At 41.9% G+C, this 14,001-nt stretch overlaps 1 protein-coding gene across 1 annotated transcript in view; it reads right to left on the bottom strand.

The window, feature by feature from the left end:
* Positions 1-2,402: 2,402 nt before the first annotated feature.
* Positions 2,403-14,001, bottom strand: part of MYO16 (myosin XVI) — a 505,456-nt gene continuing 493,857 nt past the window's right edge. Inside the window, exon 35 of the mRNA XM_082366214.1 lies at positions 2,403-3,746. Within this exon, the coding sequence (XP_082222340.1) occupies positions 3,519-3,746 (228 nt within the window). The 3' untranslated portion in view covers positions 2,403-3,518. The remainder of the gene's footprint in view (positions 3,747-14,001) is intronic.

Below are 14,001 nucleotides of genomic sequence, written 5' to 3'. Positions count from 1 at the left end.
GATAGGAGTTGAGTTTGATGTCTGGCTGAAAATGGACAGGAATAGAATTTTCCCAGAAATGTATCCAACCTTCTAGACTATGGAATTCAGAATATACTTTTTGTCCAAGTTGTGTAATGTTTCTGTGTGAAGTTCATTTACAAATCTAAGATTTTAATTGGCTGTTGCTTTCATTGGGTAGCATAATTCTACTAAATTATATGCCACTATTTAAGAATACTAATGATATATTTTTCCACTGTGGAAAATGCATTTTAAATCATTTTAACCCACTATGAACATTTTGATAGTAGTTTTTAAAGCCCTCTCATAAAGCATTTTTTTAAAGCAATAAGACTGGGCAGTGTCTTAACATAGGGTAATAATTCACACCAATTATATCACTAAATATAAGGTCTCAGGCCTGATAATATATCATAATTCATACCTTATGGTCTGATAGCAATTAAAATACTGTCATTAAATATATTGCAAATATACACAATTGTTGAAATCTTGCTTATGTGGAGTAACATTCCGTGCTTTATTACCCGGAATGGCACCCCTGTTTGTTATCTTGACAATGTTGTAATTGTTAGAGAACCACTCTGAGAGTACCTTTAATATCCCCACAGACTTGGACTTTATGTCATATTATTTTGACTATTATTGTTGTTAATACTCTCCTGGCTATGAAATGCTTTGAGTCTGAGTTGATCTTTCCATCATATAAGTGGAACAGGTACAATCAGCTGCTTGTAAGCCACTGATGAACACACACCGAAATCTCTCCACTGTGGAGAGCAGAAAGCAATGCACAAAATGCTGTACTTACTGAGTCAGGAGACCGTGTGTCAGAAAATCTTCAAGGGGTTTGGCCTTTCGCTCTGGAAGATGCACAACCTTAGATGAGACAAAGGGATTACTAAACAGACTAAATATTTACTATTGCCTGATGCTTGAGTACGTGATGGTCAGGATCAGGTTATAACTACACAAGCCCCACACTGTGACCAGGTTAATAGAACAGAGAGTGTGCCATTTGGATCCATATGTGCCTGGGTGGCTTGCTTCTTGTACACCTTCCCTGTAATAGGCTTCCATCAGAGTTTCACACAGCGGTGTACCCCCCAAAAGATCATTTAGTGAAGTTTTTCAAGATAGACTTCCGTACAATAAGTATAAAATTTCTGTCTATCAAGTTAAAATGGCATGAGCTTTGGAATCATAAAGATGAGTGTTTATATTCTGACAGCCTCCTTAAAGCTCTGAACTTCAACTTCAGGGACGGTACCCAGATGATGAGAATTATCAGGAAGGCATATGTCAGTGTCAGGGTTGGAATACTACGTGCAAAGCAACCAAAACAGTCACGGCAAGTGCTCAACGCACATTTGCAACAAGTTCTCACAAGTCGAATGCCTGGACGGTTCACTTTTCATTCTGGTCTAAATAAAAACACCGTGTGTGTTAGCAGGAGAAATCCAGTTCCCACTTTTAATGCAACCAAGGTCATGAAGTGCCTACAATGCGAAGGCTTGGCCAAGGAAGCAGGTGTCTCAAGGGAATTGGTGTCGCGGTTACTTAGGGACTGGGGTTAGGAGGTTGGATGTCGGGGAGAGTGCGAAGAAAGAGCAGGGAGTGAGGCTCGGTGGCTGTCCAGCTGGCGGCCGGGCGGACACCCCCCTGAACTTGTTGGGTGACATCAGTCCTGTTGCCACTTAACCATGTCTCAACTACATCTTTTAATTTTCTGCATTCTGATGCTTCCACATCTGTCCCTGGCTGAGGCTGAAGGAACTGCCCCACCCAGGGCTGGCCAAGTCCCAGAGATAGAAGAAAACCCTGACCCTTCCAGAGCCCACAGCCCATCCACCGCCTTCAATCCATCTCTCCCACTCCAGGCCACTATCCCCCCACCCGGGGCCAGCAACCAGAGGACGAGGGGCAGCTTCTGTGCCCGAGAGCGGCTGAAACCATCCAAGCCCGTCAGTCCACACATGCACACCCGCCTCGCCCGTTCCTTCCCAGGAAACCACAGGAAAAGCTCCAGCCCACCAGCTCCCCTGCTTCCTCTGCCTCTGGCCGTGCCCAGGTGCTTCTCCGTGTGGCCTCCCTGGCTCGGTGTGGGACCTGTGAGCATCACAAATCATCCTTTCAATGGAAGTCCTCTCCTGATTTACTGGCCGATTAGTATTCCTAAATAATTACCATATTTTTCCTACAACTGACGTAGGCCTACCTGGTAGTTATGTATGAATAACCATAAAAATCTTTCTTTTAAACCAAACCGTGGATCCTAAAGTTTGCAAGATGCTGTGAGAAGAACACACGAACAGAGGTCTCCTTGCCGCTACTGATCTGATCCAGAAACGGAAGCGTTTGTGGAAAACAACAGTGGCACATAAATAACACCACAGAAGAACAGAGTTGTACCCTTTTATTGGCACAGTAACTTTGCAAAGGCTGGTATGAAAACAAAGTTCCAAGGAGCAAGACACCACGGTCTGAGGCCAACAGAAGCGCATGGATAAGCAAGGCGGGCGCATCACAGGAGGGCTGAGGACATGGAGCGGGTGAGACATGCAGTGGAGCTCAGAGAGGACAAGCGTCTTGTGGGGGCAGCACCACGGCTCGGACCGGCAAATCTCAGCATGCTTATCGGTACCGCGTAGACCTTTGCCTGGATATGCCCCCTGCACACCCCCAGCTCCCCATGAATCTGAAGCCATATGCATTTAAGGGGGTGCCGCATCATTTCCTGTAGCCTCTACTGAAGTCAGGGGATGAGATTTCAATAAAGAGCTCACAGCCCGTGTGCCTGGAACCACAGGGCACAGGAAGGAACCGTCTCCTGATCAGTGAATGAAACACAAGACATCGGACTCCAGCTGTACGTTTGCAGAGCTTGCAACGGTGAAGCTAAAACAACAACACAGCCTCTGGATTTTTCGGTACTCTACATTAAAAAAAAAGGTATGTAGGAAAAGAAGAGTTCTGGAAATGATTTTTTAAAGTCTGTATTTTGAAGAAAGGGAGCACCACCCATTGCATAAAATTATAAAATACAATAACAAACATGTAAGTCATTAACAGGATTGTAATTCCAATAAAACGCAAACACCTACAAAGCAATAAAACCTAGGTCCTGGAGAGTGTATGAGAGTAAAATGACTGGAGGGCAAGAAGCAAGTGGTCGGACGCTATAGAAACCACTCTGCGGTGTAGGCGTCCCCCTCCTCCGTCGTCCTCTCCCTGCTCATCCGCGCTTTGTCCGGCCTTTCTCTCGCTACCTCGGGGTAGCACGGCCCTAGGACCACAGAGCCTGAAGATCAGAGTGCATCCCCGCAGAACGGGTGAGACAACACAGACACGCACACAGAGACACGCACACTCACACACCCAGGGAATCTCGTGTATTTAACTGGGCTGTCCTGTGCTTTTCGTGTAGATGCGGACAGAGCCCCTAGCGTGTACCAGGGGCAGCCTCTGTCTGTGAACCTGGCATCCCCAGGCAGCGAGTCTGCAGTCGGGGCCCATCACAGGGTAGTGTCCCAGAACTTGGGGGGTGGCCTGCTGCAGGAGGCCCCCTCGGGCTTCTTCAGGAGCGTGGGCTTCTTGCACGGAGGTGGCGGAGGTGCCCTGGGCTCCGCGTGGTGCAGGATCTGTGGCCAGTCTCCTCTCTCCTCGCAGAGTTTCCGCCTCCAGTCCAGGAGCTCCCGAAGGGCCACGCTCTCATTCTCGGACAGCCTCAGCTGATGGATTACCTGGGGGAGGGAAGCAGGGGGGAAAAAGAGGAGCATCAGATACTGTGAATGGCTGAGAAGTATAAGAGCACCACCTGGATGCCAAAGCTCTGACGGGGTGGAAAGAGACCTTGGACATCCCCTCTAGAACCTCCTGTCTCTGCTGCCCTGGGAAACGGCATCCAATGCAGGTTGGCTGTGAGCTGCCGAATTAGGAGGATGAACGGAACTTGGAAATCAGTTAGGGTAAGTACCCTGGGGAACAGGTGATGTACCTCCAGTGATACAGGAAAGAATCACATGTCTGTTTGCCCTTTGCCCTCTCTTGCTATATACATTCTTACGACATCTTGGACTTTTTCTTCATTGAATGTATCACGATTGTAATTCTGTCTATAACAGATGTTTCTGGATTTCTTCAGCTGCATCCCACTCCAGGATCCACCCCTCTGTCTACGCACAGTTACTAGTCCACACCTTTTAAGGTCATGTGACCCCAACTCTGACCATCACGCATTAGCCCCAGGAATCCACAGACGTGGGAACTTCAGGGGTCTTTGCAGGAGGGCATCACCGCGTGCAAGTGTATCGGCTGCTCGGTCTGGCTTCCTTGGGGTCGCTGAAGAGAGGCAGAGCTTGCCCCCAGGGACAGCTAGGGCATGTGGGGACAGGCAGGCTATTTGCTGTGGGCTCTGCCCTCAGCCAGCGGCCAGTCATCTGGAGCAGCTGCACGCTGCAGAAATCAAATTTTCCGTCACTTCTGTAGTGAGTATGCTGGTTCAACAAAATGAGATTCTGGACATCAGAATGGGACTACTGGGGAGAATTCAGAGGGAACGAGATGGCCTCAAGGCACCTACTACTTTGTTCCCACATCACTTCCATCCTTTCCATCAAGATAAATGAGAATAAAACAAAGCAGGGCATGGTGGTTGGCTTATGTGAGGATAGTCACTTGAAAACAACAAAGCCATCCATGTTCCATATAATTCTAAAGCCAACACCTTCACCTGGACACCCAAGCCTCTTGTTTACCTGAGGAAGAAGATTTTAAAGCCTAGAATCACAGAAATGGGCTGAATGTCAAGAAACGATGTTAAAACACAGAAGCTGGGAGGTCAAACCCATACCTGAAGTACATAACTAGATTTCTGGGCTGGTTATTAGCAAAAGGAATTTCTCCCAATTGAAGCTTAGACAACCAGAGTGCAAAACAGGCCTGTGACCGTCCAATCCCCAAAGCAACCTCCAGGCACTGATAGAAAGTGAGTGGCTAAAGCAGTATACCCCCCTTAAAAGGGGGTTTCTCTCTAGTCTCCAGGACTGCACCAGAATGACCTGGAAGTCAGAATTCTCCTGCTGGGAGACTCTTGTGGAAGCCAGATTGCCTCTACTGTCAGGGAAGTGAGCCAAGAGAGCCGGGTGGAGGGTGTGCATAAAATTAGTTATTTAGTAAACACTTCAGAATGGTAAAGATGCATCAGTACTTTTCTAAGCCCCTTACAAATATTAACTCATGCAATGCTCCCAAGAGCTCTACAAAGCAGTGCTAGCATTTGGCGGATGAGGAAATTGAGGCACAGAGAGGCTAAGTCATTTGCCCAAAGTCACATGGAAAATGGTGGAACCAGGCGGTCTGGTTCCAGAGTCTGTCTTCCTATTGCCCCACTGTGCTTGTCATTTGCCCAATAGCCGGTGTCCAGGACCTGATATACGCCAAAGACCAGCGTCCCTATATCATCTTCCTCTTTACTTCTTTTTCTCATTGGGATTTGAGCGAAATCTGTGTGTTTCTTTCACTAACGTATCTTAGTTCCTCTATTTTCTCCACTAGTGGATGCTGTGTTGATTACATTTAGCTTCAGTCTCGTTTCCTCATTGGATATTGAATATGTGTATACATGTTCCTTGGCACACTCAGCATATAATAGCCATCTCTGAAAAATACAGTCCTTGGACTTATTCTTATGAGAGAATATTTAATTGATCATCTCAGTAGATTATTTTCCCAACACTTCCTTGAGATACCATCTTTCTGAAGTAACACAACTTAATACTGATCTATTTAGAAACAAAACAAGGAACTTCTACTTCTGCCTAGGATGTTTAGGTCATGACAGGTTACTGCTCCCATTGCAAAAGTGCAAAAATGGGATACATTACCAAAAATCATAATTTTGAAACACCAAAAAGCTCTGGCAAAACTTTGAACTAGAGAAACTAAAATTCTGGATGGGAAGACTCTTTCTGAGTGAATAGAAAATCAAATAATTAACAGCTACTATTTTTTTCTCCTGGGGACATTTGCTAATTCTGAATTCTTCTGTAGGTCTAGAGAGCCCTTTCTAAAAGAAAGAAAATCCATACCATATTTTGCAGTTGCATGGGAACAAGAGACACAATTTGAAAACTTGAGGACCCTCAAATGCATGGTCATTTTCCCCAAAGGACATTTGTTGAGTTCTTCAACTATATGAGCGAGTGGTGCCTTGATTCAAGAGCTTATAAAAAAGCAGAGTAAAATCTCCTATAGTGATAGAGGTGCTTTGGAAGCAAAAGTATGACAGGGGAGATGACAGCCTCAAGCGCGTGACTAGTCTCATCTTCAAGACTTGCAGATTTTGAAACTGAGTGGGGTGCACAGCTGAATGGGGCCAGGGGCTCTGAAGGGCAGAGCTGGAGCTACTGTAATGTTTCAGTGCTGATGAACAAACACCTGTCAGGTTCTCAGTGCAGCCTGAGGATGAGGGGAGAACCAGAGGGAGGCTGGTTTTCCATCACTGTGGAATATTTGATTGGATTGAGGTGACCACCTCTTACCTTTGCTTCCTAACACAGGATGGTGGAATCGCCTCAGGTAGAAAACATCGTCAGTAGTGTCTATAGTTTGTTTACACACAATGCTTAGCATGCAATTAGAAATTACTATACATGGGAAGAGACAAGGAAATCTACCCCAAATCAAAAGATAAAACAGATTCACAGATGATCCAGGTTTAGAGTTAGCAGATAAAGACTTTAAAATACCTGTGATTAAATGTTTAAAAGGACAGAGAAAAAGATGGACAAATGAAAGATATAGCAGAGTAGACATAAACAGAAAAGGAGTAGCAGAAGTATTGATAGAAGAGATATAAAGAAAGTGGCAAAGCAATATTCAGAGATAAGTTTCCAAAACTTGTGAATGGCACCCACATACATATTAAGAAGTTTGGTAAACCACGATAAATACACTCCACCATCAACAATAAGAAAAGAAGGCAGATCATATTAAAAATGCCAAAGGTCAATGACAAAGAAAAATGTTTTCAAAATCTACAAGAAAAAACACAATACCTTCAAGGGAGCAACAATGAGAATGAAAGCTGACTTCTAAACAGAAAAACTGGAAGCCAGCAAACAATGAATCACAAGTACTGAAAGAAAGTAATTCAACCTAGGATTCTAGACTCAAAAAAAAATATCCCTCAAAAATGAAAGTGAGGGCTTCCCTGGTGGCGCAGTGGTTGAGAATCTGCCTGCTAATGCAGGGGACACGGGTTCGAGCCCTGGTCTGGGAAGATCCCACATGCCGCGGAGCAGCTAGGCCCGTGAGCCACAACTACTGAGCCTGCGCGTCTGGAGCCTGTGCTCCGCAACAAGAGAGGCCGCGACGGTGGGAGGCCCGAGCACCGCGATGAAGAGTGGCCCCCGCTTGCCGCAACTAGAGAAAGCCCTCGCACAGAAACGAAGACCCAACACAGCCAAAAATAAAAATACATATACAAATAAATAAATAAATAAAAGATTACTATTAAAAAAATAAAAAATGAAAGTGAAATAAAATGTTTTTGGACAAACAAGAACTAGGAAGTTTGCTATCACAGGTCTTGATTATTTTTTTTAAGGTGAAGAAAATGATCCTAGCTGAAAAAAAAAAAAGGAAATTTAAGAGAGGATTAAGGACACTGGAATTAAATCCATGGGTAAATACAAGTTATGCGTTTGGAAAATGTCTTATAGACTTTAAGTCATATGTAGAACAACGCGCCAACAAAAACTGCAAAAGTCAGGAGGGGTTACATGGAGTTCAGAGGTTCTGAGGTTCTAGCAGTATTAGGAAAATGACAGAAGTAATACAATTTAAGATGAAATAAATCAAGGATTCATGCTTTATTCTCTAGGAACGTACAAAAAGAACATACAAAAAGAATAATAATAGAATGTGTAATTAATAAATTATTATGAAATAATAAATTTCAATTAATCTAAATGAAAGATGCAAATATCTATATCTATATCTATGTCTGTATCCATAAATGGAGGCCAATTCCTAACAAAACAGAGTAAAGCATAAAAACAGAATCCAAATCTCCACCCCGCAGTTGGTGCTGTTCTTCTGCAGCCGGCTGGCATGTGCTGTATTTATTTTCATGCTGTTGTGACCACACACTCTGTCCTCTTATCAACCACAAAATGCACCTATTCTATAGTTATTCTCAATCCTAAACTCTTTTCAGCAGCTTTTCATAATGACCAAAAATATACACTAGGTGTGACCCTCTGCTAAGACCTTCGTTAACAGGAAAGATTTAGAGGTGGAGTCACTCCACAGAAGCAGCCCAATCTACTGAGAGTGACTTTCAGCAGCTGCTGATCTGAATTAGGCTTGTGGGGAGGGATTTTGACATAAAATGTCCCAAATCCCCTGAGTCACTGCTTCACTGAAAAAAAAAAAAAAAATGCTCTCTATCCTTTCAAAGCTTCTCAACGTTTACTAAAAATATCTGAATTCCCAAGCACATTCTAAAAGGTGAAACGTATACACACAAAGCATTAGAAAGCACTTTCTTAATGAGGGTATCGATGTCTTGAATAATGTAGTGGGTACAGAAGAACACCATCTTTGAATCAACCACCAAGAGCTCTCCATGCTTCCTTGAGAAGCAAAAATTTGACTGATGTTTGCAATAATCAAACTAATGCTCAGAATACACTCTCCTTTTGAGAGATCCCATGAAACTTTGTATTACAGAGATTAATAGGTATTGAGTAAAATCTAATAGGTATAGAAAGGTAGCTGCTGGAATGGCATAAATGAGATGCTAAAATATTAACAGTATTGATCTCCATTTAAAAAAAACACAAGGAATCTTCACAGGTTATGCCTTAAATGAAGGTTAAAATTCTGGGTAAGGATATTTGATAGGTCACTACTTTCAACACAATGAAGTTCGAAGGGTAGTTTAAAGTAATGATCTGTGAGACAATAAACGGATGAGAAGATGAGGACAGGATGTCCTGACTAATGATGGTTAATCTGCTTTGTTTAGATTTATTAAATGTATCAGGTTATGAGGCACAAGAGTCATATTTGTCACAGGCAGTGAAAGAGCTTTACTATTTCAGAATAGCAACCAAATACAGCTATGAATGTTATTTAAATTGTGGTCGAGAAATAGATGAGGAATAAAAAGTATCTGCAATATTATCTAGCACGGTAAAAACATCTAAATCAGTGTTTTGTCATTCTTTAAATTTCGTGTCCTATCTGTAGTAACAAAAACCATTACAGCTTCCCTTACCATTATTTGTTATTTCACAACAAATTAAATATTATCATTAAAAAGGCAATAATGATCTTGTAACACAAAATAGCTTTGGTATAGAAAGGGAACCATTTCTTTTCATAAAGAGAAGCGACTCTGGTGCTTAAGGTTGCCGCTGGCAGTGTGGGCCTGGAGTCAGCTGGCTTCACCCAGGTCTCATTGATCCTGATTTGTTTGGAGATTAAAGGATGTCATATTGGTGTCTTTTAACTTAAATCCTGCTCCCCATTGCTTTAAAAGCTATATCTACAGCCCATGCCACCACTTCAGATAGTTACTTCCTTACTTATTTTATTTTCTGGCATGTTTATAGACTAGTGTTTGTACATGAAAACATTCTCTTTCAGAACCAGAAGGCAAGAGCTGTAGCTGGGAAAGTAAGAAGTGTTCCACACCTAGGAACCTCTGGGTTCTACGTGGCACCACCTTTGTGTGCCATGAAAATGACTAAAGCCCTGCTTTTAAAGGAATTTTTAGACATGCCAATGACGTCAGTGCCTTAACATGCTGCACGGGGCATGGAGATGGAGTAGGTCAACGAGAGGGAGGTTTTTTAAAAAATTTTTTTTCACTGTTTACCTGGGGAAGGGGGCTCTATGGAGGAAGGTCTGGAGAGACTTCACAGAGGTGGTAACTTTGATCTGAATTTTAAAAAATGAAATGGGCACCGGGTAGAAAGGGGGAAAGAAGGCACTTCCACGGGGCTTGATGTAGACAAGCACCAGTAATGACACTGAACTTCATTCTCTAACAGGGAATCACAAACCCATGGGGACTTTGATTCTGGTGTGAACAGGGGTGGGATGGTTGACAAACCAGGACTCTCCAGCCAGGGTGCCTGGAGTGGAATCCTGAATCTGGCACCTAATGGTTGTGTGACCTTAAGCAAGCCCATCAGCTTCCTCACCTGTAAAGTGGGTGCAAAGTAATCATCTACCGCAAAAGGACAGATCTGGGCTACTTAAGAGTGCCCTAAAAATGTAATGAGTGCTCTATAAATGCGGGCGATTATGATTGTGTCATGGTTAACTCTTTGACTTGAGAAAATCCCTAAACATTCTGAATTATGATTATCCTGATGACTCAATCAGATAATGTTAAAGGAAAGTACTTCTCACAATTTGTGGCCCTATAAAAATATACAATAGTCTTTTCCTTCCTTAGTAACAAGAAGATTTCAAAATACTGAGCAACACGCTAGACTTATAACATAACTAGGATTTATATATGATTTACAACTAAAGAAAGTTATGCAAGAAGAAGGTCTACAAGTTTTTTGAATTTTAGAGTAAGATATAAAGGGCAGTAGTGAGTAGTTTAAACAACAGTTAAATGTTTTGGAAACTGGGATTTGTATATGTATTTTCAGGGGTCCTCAAGTTCTTGGGACAGCCTCAAATGCTTTGCTTTTTTATTTGTATGTGCTTCGGATCACTTGAATACCTACTTTTTAAGCTAGCGCTCAGTGAGATTTAATTTTCTGACTTCGGTTTTTATTTACAAGCAGATTGACACAGGTAACATTGTTTATCTTGTTTCAGGTTAATGAGAAAAAGGTAGATGGATTTGATATTCAAATAAGGCACTTTCCTCCAATAAAAAGCTAAGTGATTTGACATCGTAGGGTAGGTTGCCTAGCCGTTCAAATAGAAGTGATAGACTGGGACCAATCAAAGGCACAAGATGGCAGATCTGTACCAAAGTTCATGGATTTGAGTCAGTACCAGATTCATATTTTCAACAGTAATTTCAGCTAAAGAAAATCATACCTAACATAAATGTTGTGAATTTTAATGTTTTCTTGCTTTTGTAGGTTTTTGTTTCACTCAATTTGTAAATTGGCTTTGATTTTATAGCTGTAGTAAAAGCTAAAAGGATAAAGAGATTTTATGTAACGATGTGTGTATACACTTAATTAACATTATAATGAAATAATTTAAGAAGTGTTAAGAGTCAAGGATGACTTTTTATTATTTAAAAAGGGTCATATATATTATAATATGCAAGTGGGAGGAAAATGCTGATCTAAGTGGGTAGAATTCCCTGTGAGTAAAATTAGTCACTGCTCGACGAGACTATGGGTGTCCTTTAGAGTCTAAAACTGGTAAATTAGTAAATTAATCTCTGCCCAGCACAATGCACTTACGCAGAGGGTCTGGATGGAGTCAGTGTATGAACGCCAAGATGCATGTTTGAGAAAAGGGACAAATGTCATCACAGTGTATTAGACTTGTGGTTTCACTTTTTTGTAAACTTGGGGGGCAATTGAGCACCACACCTCCATCAATTTCTGGGAAGGGAAAGGAAGAGAGTGCCTTTGAGCAATGCCAGACGGACTGTGGATGAATTCTCAGACTTGAGATGTAATTCACATCTCACAGATTCAGATAAGACCCTTTCAAACACTGTAAAGCCCTGGGAACGTACTAAAAATGCTCTGCTGCTCTGAAATCACACAGGGTGTGAGGCGTCCCGGACTCATTAGTTACTCTGAATTCAGACCTGCCTACATGGGTTTGAATGGTTGGTGAGAGGGGTCATTGAAGAGCGTGGGACAGTCACCCTAGACTTCAGGGTGGCCAAACGATGCAAGGCCTTGAGCAATCAAATAGGCTTATCCTATTCTACCGTCTGAATGTGTGTCCCCCAGATTCACATGTTGGGGTCCTACACCCAAAGTGATGGTATTTGTCATAAAGCTTTTGGGAGGTGATTGGGTCATGACGGTGGAGCCCTCATGAATGGGATTAGTGCTCTTATAAAAGAGACCTCACAGAGCTCCCTCACCCCTTCTGCCCTGTAAGGACACAGCCAGAAGTCTGTGACCTGAAAAACAGACTTCACCCAACCACTCTGGCACCCTGATCTTAGACTTCCAGCCTCCAGAACTGTGAGAAATAGAATTCTGTTGTTTATAAGCCACCCAGTCTGTGGCATTTTGTTACAGCAGCCAGAATGGACTAAGACATCTTATGCCCAGAATTATTATTTTTGGATGTCATGGGGAAAAATGGTACTATTCTATAACAGGTGCAAAACTCAGGCTTCTAGAAAAGGGCACACACTATTCTGTCAGCTTAAATGTCTTTGAAAACAAATTGTTTGGTGGAGGATCTAATAATACACTTGGAAATTATTCTGTGATTTTTATTTGAAAATTTGACACCTGGAAGAGATCTGGAAACTTCAGAGCTTAGGGTCCACTTGGATTAAGTATTTACTGGGAGCTGGGATAATGTGACTCCTCCAGCACCACTGGAAAGCAACACCTGAGTCACTGCAGGTAGGCTGCACTTAAGGGGTGGTCAGCATTTTAAATTGACACCCTCCTGTCAGTTTAGACCCCCTAAAATGTGGCCTTGCTTGCATATATAGCTCCACTTTCTCCATTCTGCCCTTATGGAAGGATGGAGCAAGGGAGGAGCTAAGCCATCCATGTTCAGTAAACAGCCATGCCTCTGATCAGCCCATATCAAGCTCCCAGAACATGTGAATAGACACATAGATGATCACAGTCTGAAGTAATTTCCCTATGGGCTAGGATCCTCATCCTGGAACGAAATCCCTTCCTTTCAGCAGATTTTTAACAAGAAGATTCCTTAATTGAAATTAATCCTTAGAAAATAGTGTTACTTAAGACACTGGTGATTACGACCTGGACAACTCAGGATGGGGTTAAAAATAATGTGTGTCTTTTTTCCCTGTTATTGAGAAAAATCTTGTTGATTTGGTATTTAAAAGTCATGAATCTAGACTCCATCCTCTTCACCACCCCCCAACTCCAGATCTGTAAACTGTTTCATGTCTTCTAATGTCTAGGAGACAGCAATTAGACGTGAAGATAGAATTTGACTAAGTGACCTCTTGCAACTTCTACATCCCTAAGTGGGACTTTTATAATCTGTGCACTTACCTTCAGGGGTTAAAAACCACAAAATCTCTCACAACTCAGAAGGAAGCACAACATTATGTAAAGGCTTAATGAGGTTTATTACATATATATCTACTTGCTAATTTTTAATGGTTTTCTATTGTGTCATTAACAGAGTCCTATGACATGAACTAATTAAAAAATGAGATACAAATTTTCCTCACTTCCTGTGGCTATGCATTTCTATGAATAATATTAATAAATATAAATTAATAATTTGCTGCTGATTTTTACCTTAAGTCTTTTCCTTCTAGGATAAAAATAGTCTTTGTTAAATAATTCATATGTAAAATCATGTTGCTGTTCATTTGTCACAGCATTGATTTTTCTATTGACTATTCACCCAAAGGTGAAAAGAGGCATTTACTGACATTTATGGAAATTAAAAGAAGACAGCCTCTTGGCTGACTGAATAGTGAATATCAGTGTTTCAAATGCAAATTCCATTTCCACTCATGCTAACAACATGTTGGAGGAAAAGCATTAAAAAATGAAATTTGAAAATCAGTTTGTAAAACCAAAGTTTACCTAAATAGATCCCAATGACATGGCTTAAAATGAAATTTGATTCAAAAAGTCTCTGATTAGAGGGTTGTGTATCTCCATACTTTAGGGAAAAAAATCAAGAAAATGATCTGAAAGCAAAACAGCATTTCTGGTTTAGGCAGAAGAGAGCTGATCCCTCTTAATTCAGAAATAGTCATTTAGACAGCAATCCAATTACATTCTTTCTTGCTATTTTGTCTCCTTTTTCGCC

Source organism: Balaenoptera borealis (genome assembly GCF_965194805.1).
Source record: "Balaenoptera borealis genome assembly, chromosome: 18".
NCBI lineage: Eukaryota > Metazoa > Chordata > Mammalia > Artiodactyla > Balaenopteridae > Balaenoptera > Balaenoptera borealis.
The sequence above is the reverse complement of the archived record's forward strand: the minus strand, read 5'-3'. Positions and strand labels throughout refer to the sequence as shown.